The 21445-nt window shown below is 34.0% G+C and overlaps 1 protein-coding gene across 1 annotated transcript in view; it reads left to right on the top strand.

Moving 5' to 3' along the window:
• The window catches only part of LOC131928247 (phospholipid-transporting ATPase ABCA1), a 64950-nt gene that overhangs the window by 10887 nt on the left and 32618 nt on the right, over positions 1-21445 (top strand). Inside the window, exons 5-30 of the mRNA XM_059284209.1 lie at positions 219-355; positions 987-1120; positions 1330-1473; positions 2485-2628; positions 2802-2879; positions 3178-3451; positions 3569-3708; positions 6607-6717; positions 7087-7332; positions 7447-7540; positions 10102-10213; positions 10536-10709; positions 11202-11281; positions 11521-11663; positions 12225-12446; positions 12688-12892; positions 13020-13136; positions 14460-14640; positions 14815-14946; positions 15599-15738; positions 15879-16016; positions 17099-17334; positions 17739-17847; positions 19479-19687; positions 19937-20021; positions 21301-21429. Of these exons, the coding sequence (XP_059140192.1) occupies positions 219-355; positions 987-1120; positions 1330-1473; positions 2485-2628; positions 2802-2879; positions 3178-3451; positions 3569-3708; positions 6607-6717; positions 7087-7332; positions 7447-7540; positions 10102-10213; positions 10536-10709; positions 11202-11281; positions 11521-11663; positions 12225-12446; positions 12688-12892; positions 13020-13136; positions 14460-14640; positions 14815-14946; positions 15599-15738; positions 15879-16016; positions 17099-17334; positions 17739-17847; positions 19479-19687; positions 19937-20021; positions 21301-21429 (3914 nt within the window). The remainder of the gene's footprint in view (positions 1-218; positions 356-986; positions 1121-1329; positions 1474-2484; positions 2629-2801; positions 2880-3177; positions 3452-3568; positions 3709-6606; positions 6718-7086; positions 7333-7446; positions 7541-10101; positions 10214-10535; positions 10710-11201; positions 11282-11520; positions 11664-12224; positions 12447-12687; positions 12893-13019; positions 13137-14459; positions 14641-14814; positions 14947-15598; positions 15739-15878; positions 16017-17098; positions 17335-17738; positions 17848-19478; positions 19688-19936; positions 20022-21300; positions 21430-21445) is intronic.

Below are 21445 nucleotides of genomic sequence, written 5' to 3'. Positions count from 1 at the left end.
GCCAGTGTTTCCTCCACACCTTTTTTCTTCCGGGTGGGGCACTAAATTTTCCGGGGGAGGGGTGGACAGTATTAATAATTTTTGCTGTTTTAAAAATTCCATTTTGTTTGGGTGGCGGTAGACTGGAAGAAACTCTGGCTCATCTAATGATAATTGGATAGCAAAAATAGCAACTGTCCACACTGTTATTTTTACAAAATTCTCTCCCCTTGTTAAAGGCTAGTCAGAGTTATCGATGACCTAGAAATCCTGTTGTCCAACAAAAACAGCCAAAATTTGTTAGCAAACCTTGGAGCAGATGTGCAACTTTTATATGATTTGAGGACAGCTATTATAAACGGAACTACAGACTTAGGTAAACTCTATGTTTGTATTTGTAATAATAACCATTTCACATATATCACAACGCCCATTTTAAAAAAAAAATGAGATACAAAGGTTGACCTATGTTGGCCTGTATATTAAAATATTTAGAATAGCTTTAAAAATTAAGTGTCAGCCTTTAATATTTAGGCAGGGTGTGTGTGGTAATTTTGCAGCTTTGAAATGATAAGGGGGGGGGGGAATGGAGTGAATCACTAAATTTTTCAACACACTTTTGCACATTTAAAAAAATAATGTTAGAGTCTGAATATTAGCTGATAGTTGTTTTTCTAAATTGTAATAGTGAATAATAAAACCTACTCAATGTTCACTGATCTAAGAAAATATTTCAGAAAAATAGTGATGTTTTGAAAATAAAAGCTGCAGTTTGAAGCTGCTGTGTGAGGTCATTTTAGGGGTGGGGTCTAGCTTTTTATGATGTTTGTGACAATGGGGAGAGGGTGGTAAAAGTTGTCCAAAAAGTGTGACATCATTTATGGATGCCCCCTTACATTATTGTATAACTACAGGTATACTTTAAAATAATTACAACATTTGTTTACAACTTTGCTGTAGGGCATTTGTCACCTAGAAATTTAAAATTAATAATGTTTTGTTTGCAGGGAACATTTCATTGAAGTTGATGAATGTAGTGGTAGATAGGGAAGGTCTGTTGAATAATATTTCCAAATTAAACATCGGTCTTACTAGCAGCGCTGTTGAAACACTTCTAAGTGTTTCAATTGATCCAAAAAAGGTATATTTGAATTAGCAATTATATCACATATCTTCATTCAAATTTTGATATTACTGGGATTTGTAGACTATGAGTATGTCCATGCTCTAATTTTACTATTTGGATGAAGGTTTTGATATGTTTAGACCAGAGTGTCAAACCTTGCCATGTAAACTAAGTAAAGAGATGTGTTATTATTTCAAGATATTTCAAGATATCTTTCTTTCTAGGTAACATCAGCATTAACTGACTCAAACCGAACAAACCTAGACAACCTAATTACTGTGGTTAATGATTTAATCCAACTTGGTAACAACATATCTGCAGACAATGATTATGCCAGTTCCATTTTCAACATCACATGCAGTGATAAGGTAAACAGATACAATGGATTTCACTTACAATCTCATTTGACTTCACATACATCATTTAATTTCACATACATCATTTCATTGGATTTCACATACATCATTTCATTTGATTTCACATACATTATTTCATTTGATTTCACATACATCATTTCATTTGATTTCACATATATCATTTCATTTGATTTCACATACATCATTTCATCTTGTTTAAAAAAACTAAACTATCTTAGCTTATATATACCTTGTGGCCACCTGGTGGTGATTTTAAAGGCCTCTTCAGTCCCATATGCTGTTTTTGGTTTCATATTGTGTTTTCAGTCCCATATGCTGTTTTTGGTTTCATATTGTGTTTTTAGTCCCATATGCTGTTTTTTGTTTCATAATGTGTTTTCAGTCCCATATGCTGTTTTTGGTTTCATATTGTGTTTTCAGTCCCATATGCTGTTTTTTGTTTCATAATGTGTTTTCAGTCCCATATGCTGTTTTTTGTTTCATAATGTGTTTTCAGTCCCATATGCTGTTTTTGTCTCATAATGTGTTTTCAGTCCCATATGCTGTTTTTGGTTTCATATTGTATTTTCAGTCCCATATGGTGTTATGTAAAAACTTAAAATATTACTAAAGAAACTGAAACTGAGCTTTAAACTGCAGCTGATCACAAATGTTATACCCCATTATTGCAATAGTCTCCAAACTTTATTTAATAAAATATACATTTTTAACTTTGAATGCCATATACCTTGCGGTAATCTGGTTAGAATGTTTTATAACATTATTTGCAATACTTATCTGAAAACCTGCTTGGGATTTTCAAATATACATAGGGTCTATATATTAAAATAACTTAAATGTAAACTTGAACATTCATTAACACTAGAAGAATTAAATACTAAATAATATGTTTTAATTATCCAATTAAGAGTATGAAAATTTTTAGTTAGCAGATGTTAGAACTATCAGTCTAAAGCAAAAAAAAAAAAATGAGCATTAATGGCTTAATTTTTTTGTTAACAGAATCTATGGCAGTATCTGGAGTTTAAAAACAAAACTGATGCAGATTCACTTTATGAACAGCTTTGTAGCCTTAGTCCAGAAAATGTTACCGCCCTAGCAGAGATTTTAAACGGGGCTATTAATAGAACTGAAGTGATGAGTGAGGTAAAAATTATATTTAATATAAAAATACAGTGAAGAAATTAGGAAATTTTAAAAAAATCAATTTACAGCTGAGATATTAAAACTAAAAACTAAAATTATGATATAAAAACACTGGTAAGTAAAACATTTGAAGGTTGCGCAGGCTAGAAATTGAATGTTTTTTTATTTCATAGCTGCAAGATATAATGAGAAATGTGACTGGTAGGATACCTAGTTTAAATCTGGATACAATTGTTGGATTCATAACAGATGTAAGTACTATATTAGATAGATATTTTTGTATATCCAAATTTTAAAAAGGAATTTTTTTTAATAGGCTAATTTTTAATAATGTCTTTTTTTTATGCTTTCTTTATGATTTTCTATTTAAAAGAAAAGAACCCTGTATGCTGTTTGCAATAGAAATATTATTGACTTATTCTAGAGGAGGCCAGATAGGCAGTGCAAATTTACACATTTCATTGACATACGTGTTGACTTATTTAGATCCAAATGCAGAAAAGTATGACCATTTATCCTGCCTGAATCATTTTGTTTATATATCCCCAGCTCAATGAGTTGTCTAGTTTTGGATACCTGCTATCAGATCTTTCTGCTGCTACTGATCAAACAGTAATGGCATCCTCAAACTTTAGCTTAACCAATGGAAGCATACAAGATATTTTAGGTCGTTTCATTTGTGGTGGTGGGAAAAAAATCCTGAGCCAAGATGATCCAAAAAAGTTAAATGATACATCTCAAAAGAAAGAATCAGACACACAAAAGACAAAAAGAGAAATTGGGTTGAAAGTAGTTCAAAAAAATTATGAAAGTGCTGGAATATGTAAGTTGGAATTTTAAAAATATGAATGGTCTATATAAGGGAGTTCCCCTCAAATTACCAAATGAAATATAGTAGCACTAGTGGAAACTAACAAAATTTTCTCTTCAAATCTTGCAGCTCCTGAATGTGCAGGATTTTTAGCAAGCATTGAAACTGACGCAAATTTCAAAGTTATTTGGAACCAGATAAAACCTATAGCACTTGGTGTGATCACCTACACCCCTGATACAATTGCAACTAGAAAAATAATCAAAGAGGTAGGAGCTCTTACACTTTAAATATTACCATTAGTTGTTCATAGGAACAAAAGATTCAAAGTTCAGACATATTGTCATCCCAGAAAAGATGAACTGAATCCACTCAAGATACTTTAGGTAATAAATCACTTAAACTTAAAAAAAAAACAACTAAAAAAACCATGCGTAATTTGAAATTTTCTGTAGAGCCCTTCCCTGAAGAGATGCCTGGAAGAAACTCGTGGAGTTACAAACCATGCTAGAATAATTTATGTACAAGGTTAAAGTGTTAGAAGGTTAATAACATAATACAGAAGCAAGTGATATGATAGTCTCATATGGTTTATCTAATAGAAAACATGTATTGAAATTGTCATTTGTAGGGATTTCTTGAATGTCTGTCTCATAAATTATGTGGAAAGGACCAAGTATTTTTTTTTAGTCTATGTTTCATCCATGTGTTGAACAATGACACCATAGAGTGTAGTGGTGAGGTATCTCAATGACATGGTCTGTGATAGAGTGTAGTGGTGAGGTATCTCAATGACATGGTCTGTGATAGAGTGTAGTGGTGAGGTATCTCAATGACATGGTCTGTGATAGAGTGTAGTGGTGAGGTATCTCAATGACATGGTCTGTGATAGAGTGTAGTGGTGAGGTATCTCAATGACATGGTCTGTGATAGAGTGTAGTGGTGAGGTATCTCAATGACATGGTCTGTGGTAGAGTGTAGTGGCGAGGTATCTCAATGACATGGTCTGTGATAGAGTGTAGTGGTGAGGTATCTCAATGACATGGTCTGTGATAGAGTGTAGTGGTGAGGTATCTCAATGACATGGTCTGTGATAGAGTGTAGTGGCGAGGTATCTCAATGACATGGTCTGTGATAGAGTGTAGTGGCGAGGTATCTCAATGACATGGTCTGTGATAGAGTGTAGTGGTGAGGTATCTCAATGACATGGTCTGTGATAGAGTGTATTGGTGAGGTATCTCAATGACATGGTCTGTGATAGAGTGTAGTGGTGAGGTATCTCAATGACATGGTCTGTGATAGAGTGTAGTGGTGAGGTATCTCAATGACATGGTCTGTGATAGAGTGTAGTGGTGAGGTATCTCAATGACATGGTCTGTGATAGAGTGTAGTGGCGAGGTATCTCAATGACATGGTCTGTGATAGAGTGTAGTGGCGAGGTATCTCAATGACATGGTCTGTGATAGAGTGTAGTGGTGAGGTATCTCAATGACATGGTCTGTGATAGAGTGTAGTGGCAAGGTATCTCAATGACATGGTCTGTGATAGAGTGTAGTGGTAAGGTATCTCAATGACATGGTCTGTGATAGAGTGTAGTGGCGAGGTATCTCAATGACATGGTCTGTGATAGAGTGTATTGGTGAGGTATCTCAATGACATGGTCTGTGATAGAGTGTAGTGGTGAGGTATCTCAATGACATGGTTTGTGATAGAGTGTAGTGGCGAGGTATCTCAATGACATGGTCTGTGATAGAGTGTAGTGGTGAGGTATCTCAATGACATGGTCTGTGATAGAGTGTAGTGGTGAGGTATCTCAATGACATGGTCTGTGATAGAGTGTAGTGGTGAGGTATCTCAATGACATGGTCTGTGATAGAGTGTAGTGGCGAGGTATCTCAATGATATGGTCTGTGATAGAGTGTATTGGTGAGGTATCTCAATGACATGGTCTGTGATAGAGTGTAGTGGTGAGGTATCTCAATGACATGGTCTGTGATAGAGTGTAGTGGCAAGGTATCTCAATGACATGGTCTGTGATAGAGTGTATTGGTGAGGTATCTCAATGACATGGTCTGTGATAGAGTGTAGTGGTGAGGTATCTCAATGACATGGTCTGTGATAGAGTGTAGTGGCGAGGTATCTCAATGACATGGTCTGTGATAGAGTGTAGTGGTGAGGTATCTCAATGACATGGTCTGTGATAGAGTGTATTGGTGAGGTATCTCAATGACATGGTCTGTGGTAGAGTGTAGTGGTGAGGTATCTCAATGACATGGTCTGTGATAGAGTGTAGTGGTGAGGTATCTCAATGACATGGTCTGTGATAGAGTGTAGTGGCGAGGTATCTCAATGACATGGTCTGTGATAGAGTGTAGTGGTGAGGTATCTCAATGACATGGTCTGTGATAGAGTGTAGTGGCGAGGTATCTCAATGACATGGTCTGTGATAGAGTGTAGTGGTGAGGTATCTCAATGACATGGTCTGTGATAGAGTGTAGTGGTGAGGTATCTCAATGACATGGTCTGTGATAGAGTGTAGTGGCGAGGTATCTCAATGACATGGTCTGTGATAGAGTGTAGTGGTGAGGTATCTCAATGACATGGTCTGTGATAGAGTGTAGTGGTGAGGTATCTCAATGACATGGTCTGTGATAGAGTGTAGTGGCGAGGTATCTCAATGACACCATAGAGTGTAGTGGTGAGGTATCTCAATGACATGGTCTGTGATAGAGTGTAGTGGCAAGGTATCTCAATGACATGGTCTGTGATAGAGTGTAGTGGTGAGGTATCTCAATGACATGGTCTGTGGTAGAGTGTAGTGGTGAGGTATCTCAATGACATGGTCTGTGATAGAGTGTAGTGGTGAGGTATCTCAATGACATGGTCTGTGATAGAGTGTAGTGGTGAGGTATCTCAATGACATGGTCTGTGGGTTCAAACATGACCACTCAGACCAAACACATATACTCTGCTGATAATTATTGTTTAGTAAATTTTTCAAATGACATTGTGCTTTTGCTAATGACGATCCAAAACTATTGTGCTTTAAAAACATTTGCTTGAGATGTCTAATCAAAACTGTTTAGTTGTTTTCAGTTTTAATGTTTGTTTATGCTTGACATAATTATCAAGTATTTATTTTAAAATGCCAATAAATCATTATTTAGGCCTCTAGAACATTTGATAACATAGAGAGTATGCTGAACTTAACATCTGATTTAGAAGCCATACTCCCTCAAATAGGAAAATTTCTCAAGGAGGATATAGAGCCAATAAGGGTAATTCATTTTATTTACCGAATAGTATATTCATGAAATGTTAAGATAATTTTAATCACAATGGTATTGGGCTTTTTAAAAGAGCTGTTGTACTAATATAAATATTTGATTCATTTAGCTTTTCTTAAAGTACCACTAATTTGCCAAATTATAAGATAGTTACTTTGAATATATAATTTAAAAAAAACAAACAACTTATTTAAACAAGCTAAAATGACCATTAGGTCGAATATCACATAATTATTTATGATAACATTTAATATTAATTTTTAGCTGTACATCTAAATTCAAGAGTGTAATAAATGAATAAAAGTTTTTGACTATAATAGTGGAGACAGATAGCACTTAATTTTACCCTCTGTTCCCCAGATGTTTGTTGGCAGTCAAACTTGTAAAAATGTCGTCCACACACTGAAACAACTGGTGAAATACAACAACATTCCTAGTGTTTTGCCACCTTATTTTCCACCATCACTTTTTGAAACTTTCAATGAATCCATTTGTGATACAGCAGCAAACTTCCTGGCCACAAATGGCTTAAATTACACATATGACTGGACAGATGCATTTAACAATACATATGAGCTGTTGAGACAAATAAACCCATATTTAAAGGTAAAAAATTATTTGTATGTTGTTCATGAATATTTTAAGCAAGCTTATTTGGTTTTAATTTACTTGTGAGAAAACTATTCATGAGATTGATAAGGCACAATTAAACTGTTTCAGTGTTTTCGTTTGGATAAATTTGTTGGTTATCCAGATACAAGATCATTAGAAGAGGCAAGTTTGTTGCACATAGCCAATAAAACATTTTGGGCAGGTAAGAAATTTATTCCAACAGAAAATCAAGTTATATTTTGATACATAAGCTAGGATAATTTCTTTAATATAGTTAAGATTTTTTTATATCTGTTTGTTGAAAACATAAGCCTGTGTAGTTTAAAAAGTGTTATTGTTATTGTTTAAAACTCAAGCGGATATAAAATAGATAGTGCCGTTGTTTTTTTACATTTACAACATAAACCTGTATAATAAAGAAACTGCTATTATTATTGTATAAATTATAAAAAAAACTATGTAAAATAGATAATGCTGCTATTGTTTAAAACATAATGTTATTTCTAAAACTGTCCCTGGTTATAACTAGTCTAGATCAACAGATCAGCAATACTGAGCAATACATTTAAATGTATCTTGAATAAGGATCATGATTCTACAATGCTGAGGATGGAATTTTAATAGAAACTAAAAAACCTCAAGATTTCAAAAATGATTTTGATAGGTAACAAAGTGAAGTAGTTTGGAAACTTCAAAAAAGTTAATCTTAAAATTAAACCACTTGTATCACAAGTAAGAATGCCAAGATACATTATAGCATACTGTCTTAATCTTTCATTACAGTCTGGAGCTGCAAACTAAAAATGAGATATAAATATATACTCTGATCCATATTTCTCTTTTTGGCTGACTGAACTAAATGTTGACCAAGAAATTCACCCTTAAACAGTCAAATAAGGAATGTTCTTAATATGCTCAACTCAGTTGCTGTAATTTCTTTAGCATAAACGTAACAACAACAACTACAGTCTAATACGGACACCTGAAATATCTGGATCTTTAACTGTAAAGTCAAAGTCTTACAACTTACAGCAGAGATCTGGAGTTCAGACCATCAAAAATAACTGTAGCAGAAAAATTCTCCACATTTATGTTGACACCATAAATAATTATGGTAGGAAAAGACCTGCCAACTCTTGACAAGAAAGGAGATAATGGGGTTGGATAGGACACAAACTGCCTAGATCACCATCCACCATCAGGCAGAAAACAGGTCATCCCCAAACACACATGCTAAAGGTAGGCAGAAAACAGGTCCTCCCCAAACACACATGCTAAAGGTAGGCAGAAAACAGGTCCTCCCCAAACACACATGCTAAAGGTAGGCAGAAAACAGGTCCTCCCCAAACACACATGCTAAAGGTAGGCAGAAAACAGTTCCTCCCCAAACACACATGCTAAAGGTAGGCAGAAAACAGGTCATCCCCAAACACACATGCTAAAGGTAGGCAGAAAACAGGTCCTCCCCAAACACACATGCTAAAGGTAGGCAGAAAACAGGTCCTCCCCAAACACACATGCTAAAGGTAGGCAGAAAACAGTTCCTCCCCAAACACACATGCTAAAGGTAGGCAGAAAACAGGTCCTCCCCAAACACACATGCTAAAGGCAGACAGAAAACAGGTCCTCCCCAAACACACATGGGATCACAGCTTGACCCAGCTGAATAGCTAGGACAGTGAACTTTGGCAAGCACATTACAAGTGACAGAAGATGATATGTATTCAAATACATTGATCACACACAAGAAATAGAGAGGCCCATTTAAGATCTGCAGACTTACTACAATTAAAATGATGAACTGGATAGGATTCACGTTTAAAAAACTGTTGATTAACATTAAGGAATGGTATCAACATGGCCAAAATAAAATTTAGTGTAGTATCGATGTGAGTTTATTAGAGAGGTCTGAGTGTATGGTCTGTATGTGAGTTTATTAGAGAGGTCTGAGTGTATGGTCTCTATGTGAGTTTATTAGGGAGGTCTCAGTGTATGGTCTCTATGTGAGTTTATTAGAGAGGTCTGAGTGTATGGTCTGTATGTGAGTTTATTAGAGAGGTCTGAGTGTATGGTCTGTATGTGAGTTTATTAGGGAGGTCTGAGTGTATGGTCTCTATGTGAGTTTATTAGAGAGGTCTCAGTGTATGGTCTGTATGTGAGTTTATTAGGGAGGTCTGAGTGTATGGTCTCTATGTGAGTTTATTAGAGAGGTCTCAGTGTATGGTCTGTATGTGAGTTTATTAGGGAGGTCTCAGTGTATGGTCTGTATGTGAGTTTATTAGGGAGGTCTCAGTGTATGGTCTGTATGTGAGATTATTAGGGAGGTCTCAGTGTATGGTCTCTATGTGAGTTTATTAGGGAGGTCTCAGTGTATGGTCTGTATGTGAGTTTATTAGAGAGGTCTCAGTGTATGGTCTCTATGTGAGTTTATTAGGGAGGTCTCAGTGTATGGTCTCTATGAAGGTTTTTTTTTTTATCTGTTGCCTGGTTCATTCAACAATATAGATCTAGTTATTAGTTATTGTTTTTAAGTAGTATAATCAGCAGATACATAGATTTTAAAATCCTGCTACTTGTGTAAACATTTTAATTTATCTGACAATTTTTCTTCCACTAGTGTTACACAGATGCTTTGCTTGTTTAATATCCTTGTTGTTTGATACATTTTTTTTTTGTGATAATTATTTATGATTTAAACTTGAAAGTTAAATAAATGTTCATTGAATAAATTATATATAAATTGATGTGGTTTATTTTTTTCAGCCATTGTTTTTGAAAATGTTGATAAAAACAGTGAGAAAATACCCTCAATGGTCAAATACAAAATCCGCATGGATACTGATAATGTAGATGGTACAAAGAAAATAATGGACAAGTAAATAATATTGATTTTTAAAAAAAATCTTTTTTTTTCTATATTTAATTTTGTGATTCTAAGTAATCTTGATAGAATAAATATAAAGCCCTTAAAAAGTGTGTAAGCAAGATTTTTTTTTTAATAGGGCTATAGGTTTTGTAGTGAGCAAATTTATGTATTCTAAAACAAAAAACATTTTAACAATATCAAAAGATGACAATTAATCTCAGCTTTTAATCATTTCTTCTTTAGTGTAGTGTTTTCATTCCAAAAACTACTAACAAGAAAGTCTGAATGAATTTTTCAGTTAATTTATCTTGGTGATTGTAAATGTTCCCAGGTACTGGAGACCAGGAAATCGTGCTGGCCTTATTGATTTAAAGTACTGGATCTATGGATTTATTTACATTCAAGACATGATTGATCATGCCATCATAAGATTACACACCAATGTCACACAAGAACCTGGAGTTTATACCAAGCAAACACCATATGGTTGCTACATCTATGATAAGTAGGTTTGCCAGAGTAATTAAATTCAGCTTACTTGTACCAATTTTACAAAAATGTTAGAAAACTATTGTTAAAGTAGTCTTGAACAAATGCATACTGTAGTAACATCCTTGATATAATGAATTCTAAAAGATTAATAATGCTTACAAATAGTAAAGAAACTTTAAAAAATGGCTTGTTTATTAATCAGACCATTATTTTCTTATGTCCAAAGTTTCTAACATACTAGCTTACATCTGTGTACAAACTAATGTTTCTTTATAACAACCTTCTTTATTGATCCCCTATATTTTAACTATTGTGTCTTATATTCTTTTTTCTTCATCTTCCAATGTACCAGTGATTTTTAAGTGTTAGAAACAGACAAAAATGTATACAAAGGGACCATCTGTAAAAATTCATGCTAACTACAAACACCATCTGAGAACAGATTAAAATTTTCAACCATTAAACTGGATATCACATAGTTATCATTAAATTTTTTTCATTTTAGATTTGTTTTTGCTATATCTCGAAGTCTTCCCTTATTCATGGTAATTGCATGGATCTATACAGTGGCAATGATAATAAAAGGTACAGATACAGTTCTTGTAAAATTATGTGTGGTTTTAGTTTATATTTTCTTTAAGTAACACACTTTTTGAGTGTCTATTTCACAAAGTACATTTAAGAGTTTATTATCTTTTACCCCCCCCCCCCCCCCCCCCCCTCAACCTGACACACATTTTCTTTACTTTATTAAACTCTCATGAGCACTAAATCAATAGAAACACATCTTTGCTGCTTAAATAAAACATTTGTTAAACTTGTAGGTGTTGTTTATGAAAAAGAGAAGAGACTAAAAGAAGTGATGAAAATTATGGGACTTAGCAATGGAGTCCACTGGCTGGCATGGTTCATAACTTCATTTGTTATGATGCTCATTACAGTTATATTGTTTGTTATTGTTCTAAAGGTAATCAATATAACAAAAGTAGTAACTCTTATGACAACTTGACTACAGTGTAGATATTGACTGTCCTTTCTTTCCCTACACCCACCACCCCCCTAATCTCTAGTACCTATCTTGCTTGGATAGTTTACAAGAAGGTAATTATAAAATAAAATACTATGAGAAGTCACTCTAATCCTATACTATTTACAATAATAATTTGTCTGTGTGACTCTTTTGATGAGAATGATTATTTTCCCCATCACTTAAAAAAAATTTCATGAAACAAATGAGAGGCATGACAGTTTACAATAGTCTGGGTGACTTTTTATTCTTTTCACTCACATGGAGAAAATATCCTTGGCCTCTCACACATTCTCTTCCTTCACCTTGGCTATCTGTCAATGACATCAAATGAAACTAATGAATTCAGAGAGGAAATATAGCCGAAAAAACTGACAAGAACAAATTAAAAAAAAAACAATAATAAATGTATGTATATATATATATATATATATATATATATATATATAATATAAAAGCTGCTCTAAAGATGCAAATCTTGAACTTTTTTGTTTGTTTCAGGCAGGAAAAATATTGGAATATTCCGATCCTTCTGTGATACTTGTCTTCATGATAGGCTTCACATGTTCAACTATTAGCCAGTGTTTTCTTATATCTGTTTTTTTTAACAAAGCCAACCTGGCAGCTGTTTGTGGGGGTTTCATCTATTTTGTATTGTATCTGCCCTACACCCAGCTGGTGCAGTTTGAAGATGTCATCACCACTAGTGAAAGAATCTTAGCTGTAAGTTTAAAATAAATTTAAATGCTTTGTAAAAATTCTGCTCGATATATTTTGTTGGCCTTCTCCATAAGTGGGTACTAGATGGTTAATGTTTGAAATTTTAAAGTATATTATTGTTAATAGTTGGGGTACAACAAGCAAGTTGATGATGAGCAACCTAGGTTAAGGTCATCTTAAGTGACAGACAACATGCATACTCTATAAATTTCCAAAATAATTAAGAAATCAAATTTTGTTCCAGAGCCTTTCCTCTAACATTGCCATGGGTTATGCATGCAGCTATTTTTCTCAATATGAAGAGCAAGCAATAGGAGCACAGTGGCACAATATTAGAGAGAGTCCAATGGTGGATGATACCTTCAATCTTAAAACCTGTATTGGCATGCTATATTTAGACTCTGTCATTTACCTCTTCCTCACCTGGTACATTGAGGCTGTTTTTCCTGGTAAGATTTAAACAACTTTTAGAAGCATTTAGACTTTTCTCTACTTTTAATGAATAGGTTACAATCCAGATTTAAAATATAATGAGAACAATACCCTTTTGATATTGTAAAATTTAATTTTATCTAGGTGAATATGGGATTCCAAGGAAATGGTATTTCCTCATACAAAAGTCGTATTGGCTTGGGACCAAGGGAAATATTGCTCCTAGAGTTGATGCTGAAATATCTGTTGAAGATATTGGAAGTAAGTTTTATTAGATAATAGGCCTTATTTGAACAAAGTAAGACTCATTATATCTGGTGTTGCACAGAACTTGCTGATATGTTATTACAGATGATTTTACAATGATAGATGACATTTTATTTACAAATGCTGGCTTTGTTTTATTTTTATAGTTCTTCCCCCTTTCCACACTGTCATCTATTCACAGGGGAGATAATCCACCACATTTGTGATCACTGGTTTGGAATTGGTTAACAATAATAATTTAATTCTTAATAAATAAACAAAATGGAATGATAATTGTCTTAAAAATATTAGAAAATTTCATCCAAATATATTTTGTACTTTATATTTGTACACAATGATCACAAACAATGATAGAGACATAGAACTATTGGGCACGCTTTAACACATGACTACAAAAGACTTAACCAACAAAATATTTTAGATTCCTATTGGTTTCTAAACTTTACCTAAATTATCAAAATTCTAATTTTATTATTGATTCTCTATTTAAAAAAAACACAAGTTTTTGTGTGTGCTAGCATAGGTCTTTGTGTTAGAGTTTTGATTATAATTCTAGCAAAATAAACTCACAATCACATATTGCCAGTATTTATAGAGCAGCCTACCTAAAGTACACTTAAACTAAGCACTAAAGGAAAACATTTTTTCCACAAGAACCTTGAACTTCAATATTAAACTAAAATTTTTAGTGATTTTAAAAATATTATACAACACAAATTTTTGACTTTTTTTTTTACCCAATCCCATTCCTTACATAATACTGTGCAATATTTTCAAACACCATTTGCCATATATCAGATAGCATTTCTATTAGTCACACCATCTTCCTCATAAATACATGACACCGATATACTTGACATATCTTCATTAAAGCAATAACTCATTTTCAACCAAAAGAAAAAATAAATGTTAGCTAATTAATCTAATCATACTAATAAAGAAAAATGTTATGAAAATAAGAAAAAAGTCAATCAAAGAGTTTGTTATGCTCTACACACATTACCTATCCTCTTGGCCTCCTCTAGCACGCCATGTTGCCATGCCTTCCTGGGTTGACCCCTGCGTCGCTTGCCTTGGATGGTTCCACTCCAAGGCCTGCCGTGCTCTATTGCCAGCACCCTTCCTAAGCGTCCTTGTGTTATATGATATATGCGTCCTTGTTATATTATATATGCGTCCTTGTGTTATATGATATATGCATCCTTGTGTTATATGATATATGCTTAATGCCTCATGCCTCCTTCACTAAAGATTTCATTTCATACTTTTATTTCCATATAACAGCATAATGATATTATGTTCTGTTAAAATTTCCAGATAGCAATGACAATTTTGAAAAAGACCCAACTGGTCGTCCCATAGGGGTGGCAGTAAAAAACTTGCGTAAAATTTACAACAAAGGAGACAAGATTGCTGTAGATGGACTTACTCTTAATTTCTACGAAGGTCAGATCACCTCATTTCTTGGCCACAATGGTGCGGGTAAAACAACAACCATGTAAGTTGAAAATTGTCTTTGAATGTTAATAAATAATTTCTATGAATATATTGTTACTACAAAAAATACTCATAAACAAACAAACAAACATGAGCACATTTAGACAAACACAGGACATAAAATATTTGATTAAATGTCAAATGTGATTATATTAATTGCTTTAAACCAATTTAGGTCAATCTTAACTGGACTTTTTCCACCAACATCTGGGACAGCTTACATTTATGGACACAACATTTTGACAGATTTAGATGAAATTAGGAGTGGACTTGGCATGTGCCCACAACATAATGTGCTCTTTGACCTGTAAGTACTTCCAGTAGTTTGTTGATTGACTTCTGTGTCAGGTGACAAAACATGATGCACTTTTTAAAATCTTATAGATAGAACAACAATAGTAAAAATAGAATCAGTCTATTGATGACATTGTACAACAGTGGCGTAGGCAGGTAGGGGTTAGGGGGGGTCAAAACCCCCCATAGACCCCTCGGTATATATAAAAAGTATGAGGGGGGGTGCAAATCGAAAGTTTGAGGGGGGGGGGGTGCAAATCGAAAGTTTGAGGGGGGGGGGGGGGGTGCAAATCAAAAGTTTGAGGGGGGGTTGCAAAGTTTGTCCCCGGGTAAAAATTGGACCCCCCCCTTGAGACGATCCTGGCTACGCCACTGTTGTACAATGTGCATACTGTGTAATGGCTTACTGCATAAAGTTTTAATTTCAAAATGATAGGCCAAAATTTAATACCAGGTTTAACCAGTAACAATATCTTATTGTTAAAACACAGCTTTCGTCTTAAACTACACATTTTGTAGCTAGTTTTAATTTAACTTGGTTTTATTTTGTTTTGTAAAACATAATGGGATCAACTTACAAAGAATGATCATTTTTAAAAATATCTTTTTAAAATAAATGATATAATGTTTTTTAAAGCCTTTACATCTTGATGTATTAACATTAGACTGACAGTTGAAGAGCACATCTGGTTTTATGCTCGCCTTAAAGGAAGAAGTGCCATAGAAGTGAAAAAAGAGACGGAAGAAATGATTAAAGATGTTGGCCTTCCTAATAAAAGAAAGGAAAAAGCTGAAAATTTGTCTGGTAAATTATTTTTTTGATTTTACTATTTTCTCTCCTTAAATTGTTTGATATTGTTGATATGTAAACATTTTTTATTGATCAATGATGTAAAAATTTGTTTAAGTGTTAGTAGTCAAACAATTAAAAATTAATGTCCTCAGGTGGAATGAAACGTAAACTTTCTGTGGCAATTGCATTTGTTGGGGGCTCTAAAACAGTTATTCTTGATGAACCAACTGCAGGTGTTGATCCTTATGCTCGCAGAGCCATCTGGGAGTTGTTGCTTAAGTTTCGCAAAGGTTTGTATTGTACTTTCTACACCCAAAACTACAGGCTAGAAATATGTTTGTACATACTATACACAATACCACAGACTAGAAATATGCTTGCAGTAGCGTTTACATCATAGTGTCACCCCTTCCCTTGTTATAATTGATGATTTGTAATTTAAAAACTATTTAACTTTAATTAATCATTAATGGAACCAGCAAAAAGCATTTTTCTTCTGTACATTTTCAATTTTTTTTGCCTTGGTGTCACCCCTCAAAATGGTGTCACCCGGTGCGCACCCCTGCCCCACCCTCGCTACGCCTCTGTATGTTTGTACATACTACACACCAAACCACAGGCTAGAAATATGTTTGTACATACTATATCAAAAACAAGTATATTAGTACTGGACACAAGACACACTATAGAACACTGTCCACAACACAATGACACCAATCTCATGCACTAACACTTAACTATTGCGGTCTTTTATGGGCACAGTATTTACTGGAACTTAGCTTACCCAGAAGTTGGTCAGAAGCAGTGATAGTATAATGTGAGGGTCCGTCATTAGAAATAATTTATAATTTATTGATGGGGCTCAACTGTAGCTTTAATAAACCATAAACATTTTGTGCAATGGTTCTTTACTGATATAAACAGACACACAAAAGTTAGCTAAACTTGCTAGCAGTAAATAGTCTGTCAAATAAAAATAAACATAAGAGAAAGCACATGAACAAAATGGACATTTTTGAATGAACTGAACTGTACTAATCTCATCTGCAATGGGTAAGAAGTGTAGCATTACTTGCATGTGCATTTTTAATGAGGAGGCATAATGTGTAGATTCAAAATTTCAAGATTTTTTTTGGTGGGGGTGAAACTGGGGGTGTATTGGAGACTACCTTCCTCTGAAAAGTGAAGTAGATTCCTAGATGGCTACAATTGTCGTAATACAATTAATTGTGAAACAAAAATACCATTATCCTATATGTTTTAAAAACGTATTGTAAGTATATATTTTTTATTATTGCCAGTTCATGTGGCATTATTCAAACTGTACTGATATAACAAAGCTATGCTCAGTACAACACATTTGAAACTCCAGGTCGTACAATCATCTTGTCCACTCACCATATGGATGAAGCTGATGTACTAGGTGACAGAATAGCAATCATTTCTCAAGGAAAACTTTGTACTGTTGGCACCAGTTTGTTTTTAAAAAACAAATTTGGAAGTGGATACTATTTGACTTTAGTCCGGCAAGAAGTGGATGCCATTCCACCCAATGGCTCCTCCAGACCTTCTACGGCTACTAGTATAAGAACAGTAGTGGATGTTCAGGTCAGTTTTATAAGTAGATCATTTATATAGTAGGAAGTTTGTAATGGAAATATTCCAGAAAGACTCTGTTTTGTCAGGTATGGTTATAAAAATTATGGCAGGGAAGTTTTGTAGCTTAATTTAACCCAGTGCTGGTCTCTCATTGTATTAATTGCTGACATCTGTTAACAATATGCAATGCTATGTGCAGCATCAAAAATAAATGTGTGCATCTTTTTTAAAGACTACTATGTTAAAGCATTTTATTTTATTTTGTTTGTTAATTGATGGAGAAAACAATTTTCATTATTAAAAAAAAATTTAAGTATGAACTGACTTGCAGAAATTTAGTTATAAATGGTTTCAATAGTTCATTTATTCAAATTTTGGGCTAAGCCGTTAAATTTAATAATAAACTTTTTCAGCCCATTATGCTTACTGAAGAAGATGATGAAGGCTATGATGCTCTGGATTCATCTAGTGATGATGTACCAATTCCCTTACCTCCTTTAAAGTCAAAGACAATGGTGCCTGGTAAAATATTGTTATCATTTCTAGAAAAAATATTTTAAAACTTAATGTTTTTGAAGCTGCCATCTTTCATTTGCACAATGTCAATGTGGGCATGACACAACTAAGCCATAGAAACATTAACATGACCCAAAATAAATACTTATATTGTTGTATACATTATGCTAAATAAAATGCACAGTTTATATGCATTGAAAAGTATAGATAAATATGTGATTTCATAAAATCTTAGTGTTGTAGATGGCACAGTAGATTTGTAGCACCATGTTCCTGTTTGACATCTGAATGATTGTTGACAAATAATGATTCATTGACTAGTAGATCTAGGTTTAAAATCAAATCTTCTTTGCATGCAACATTCAATGATCTTCATGTGGTGCACCACAAACACTATATAACAGACACTAAAACATTAAAACTCCTTACTAACACTATATAACAGACACTAAAACATTAAAACTCCTTACTAACACTATATAACACACTAAAACATTAACACTCCTTACAAACACTATATAACAGACACTAAAACATTAAAACTCCTTACTAACACTATATAACAGACACTAAAACATTAAAACTCCTTACTAACACTATATAACAGACACTAAAACATTAAAACTCCTTACTAACACTATATAACAGACACTAAAACATTAAAACTCCTTACTAACACTATATAACAGACACTAAAACATTAAAACTCCTTACTAACACTATATAACACACTAAAACATTAAAACTCCTTACCAACACTATATAACACACTAAAACATTAAAACTCCTTACTAACACTATATAACACACTAAAACATTAAAACTCCTTACTAACACTATATAACACACTAAAACATTAAAACTCCTTACAAACACTATATAACAGACACTAAAACATTAAAACTCCTTACTAACACTATATAACAGACACTAAAACATTAAAACTCCTTACTAACACTATATAACACACTAAAACATTAAAACTCCTTACAAACACTATATAACAGACACTAAAACATTAAAACTCCTTACTAACACTATATAACAGACACTAAAACATTAAAACTCCTTACTAACACTATATAACAGACACTAAAACATTAAAACTCCTTACTAACACTATATAACAGACACTAAAACATTAAAACTCCTTACTAACACTATATAACACACTAAAACATTAAAACTCCTTACAAACACTATGTAACAGACTCTAAAACATTAACACGCCTTACAAACACTATGTAACAGACTAAAACATTAAAACTGCCCACCACTTAACTTTTAGTTCTATGCTGTGTGTGTGTAAAAAAAAGTAGAGTAGGCTACCCTTTCAAAACTCACAGTCAATAGGGCAAGTAAAGTAGAGTTCCCCTATTTCAGTCACCTCAGCACATAAAGGGATAGGGTTGTCAGCATTATGCCCAGCCCCTTTATTTTCCCTGACATCATAGCTGGATGGATGGAACCATGGACTTCATACAGACTTAACCCCTGGATCTGAACTCAAGACATAAGCATTAACAGTCATATTCTCTACCATCCAACCATGCAGTGATATTGTGTGTAACAGTTTTTAAACTAATGAAAACTTCTTGATATGTGAGTTGATGCTGTGTGTGTGTTTTATCCCCTAGGCTTCAACCTGCCTCGCCTGATAGTCTATGTGCAAAGATTTGTTCCTGGTGCTGTGCTGGTTGAAGATAACAGTATGGAAGTTTGTTTCCGTCTGCCAGAGGGGGAAGATCACGCAAGGAAGTTTCAAGAACTATTTGCGGCACTAGAGCTCTCTCACCAGGAACTTGGGATTTCAAGCTATGGAATTTCTGATACAAGTTTAGAAGAGGTGACACTTTTTAAATCATCTGGAAGAAAACTATGTATGTGTGTTTAGGATGTTTTAAACTTTGAAACAAAAGTCTGGCAATCCAACTTTAAAGTGTTTTAGTCAGGATTGTATTCCTTCGGACTGTATTTTCTTAAATATTGAATATTTCATACTAAACTGTGTATGGAATTTTTGAAAATTAAAGTATTCTTATTATTCATTGTAGAGGATTTTTTTTTTACCAGTTTGAAATTAAACATAATTTAGGTGTTCCTTAAAGTAGCAGAAGAGAATGGTGATGGTGTTGACTCCAATGAGACATCAAGATCAAAACTTACTGAGATGAAAGAAGGTAGGTGGCATCCACTTAAAATTATACCATACCAATAATTAGAAAAACACAAAAACAAAAATTTCTAAAAATAAAAAAAGTATACTCATATCTTTGAATTACAATTAAAAACTTCTGATGATGGGAGAACATTAATCTATATATCTAAAAAGCAATGTATGTCTGTTTGTTTGTCTGTCTTTTATGCATTGCTACACCTTTCATCCGATCACCATGAAATTTTGGGAAGTTGTTGAGAATACTTCAGGGGAGGTTTCTGCAAAAAAATCTTTTTTAATTTTGCAAGGGAGGTGCCCTGGGAGGGTGTGATTCTTCTCTATATACGATATAAAAAATAAAAGTCTAATGCGGTCTGACACCGTTCATCTGAGTGCTATGAGACTTTGGGGAGTTGATGAAATTACCCCAGATAAGGATTCTACGAAACATAAAATTAAAATTTCTTATGGGCGGCCAGGAGGATGTGATTTTTTTAAATACACAGTTTGGCATCCTGAGTTCCAAAGTGACAATCTAAACTGGGCGTCCTGCATAGCGGGTAAGGGGTACCACTATATTAGGCAGTAAAACTTCAACAGGCACAGCCGCCGGTGTCCTGGCAGTTGCGGAACCCGATGAGTCTCGGGGTCCGCTGTGAGCACTATGACATCTACGTTCATTTAAAAAAAAGGCTATGCACTAAAAACACAATAATCATTCACTAAATTGAAATAGGCAAGTCTGTCGGCGCCCCAGCTTGGTGCGATTTGGCGCCACTGGCTACCCTGCAGGGTGTGATTTGCCCCAGGCTATCCTCGGACTTTCTTTTGACACTGTGGCAACATACGGGGACGGGCATGCTAATTTCAAATAAATCATGTACAAACCTTTTTATAACTAATCTTTGTGATTCTTGCAGCTCATAAATGGATTAAAATACTTTTGAGCTGAATCTCTCCAGGTTCCTATTTATAGAATTATTTCCGTCACAATTTTTGTAGTCACAGGTTCTGCAAACAAAAGGAAAAAATGAATTTGTTAATTCCAATAGCTGCCTGTGGTTACCATAGATTGCTAACTACTTTTCAGCTAGTGATCCAGCTGTAAAGCTTGAATTAACAATTTAAAGTCCAGAGTTGAACTTTTCCTTATCTGTTATGCAAACCTTGTGTCTAGTTAGCTCTCATGTGTATTCAGCATCAAAGGCAAAGTCTGCCACAGCCTCAAAAAGGTTACAAAGGAATTATTAATCACACAATTTATCAATCATTCTTTATCTTTAATTTTATTTTAATCACAGATGGCAGATATCCAAAACCAACTATTAGAAGTAGACTTAAAGGAAAATTGCAAACAAGTGTTTTTCAACTGAATTACAGAAATCGTGTGAATTCAACAGAGAGGCTGACAGCTGATGTTGATGATGAAGGTAAAGATTGTTAAAA

This window comes from Physella acuta, unplaced genomic scaffold (assembly GCF_028476545.2).
Source record: "Physella acuta isolate Inbredline_101_S28 unplaced genomic scaffold, ASM2847654v3 ptg001480l, whole genome shotgun sequence".
In the NCBI taxonomy this organism is placed as follows: domain Eukaryota; kingdom Metazoa; phylum Mollusca; class Gastropoda; family Physidae; genus Physella; species Physella acuta.
Note: the sequence above shows the minus strand (reverse complement) of the source record. Positions and strands in the feature narration are given on the sequence as shown.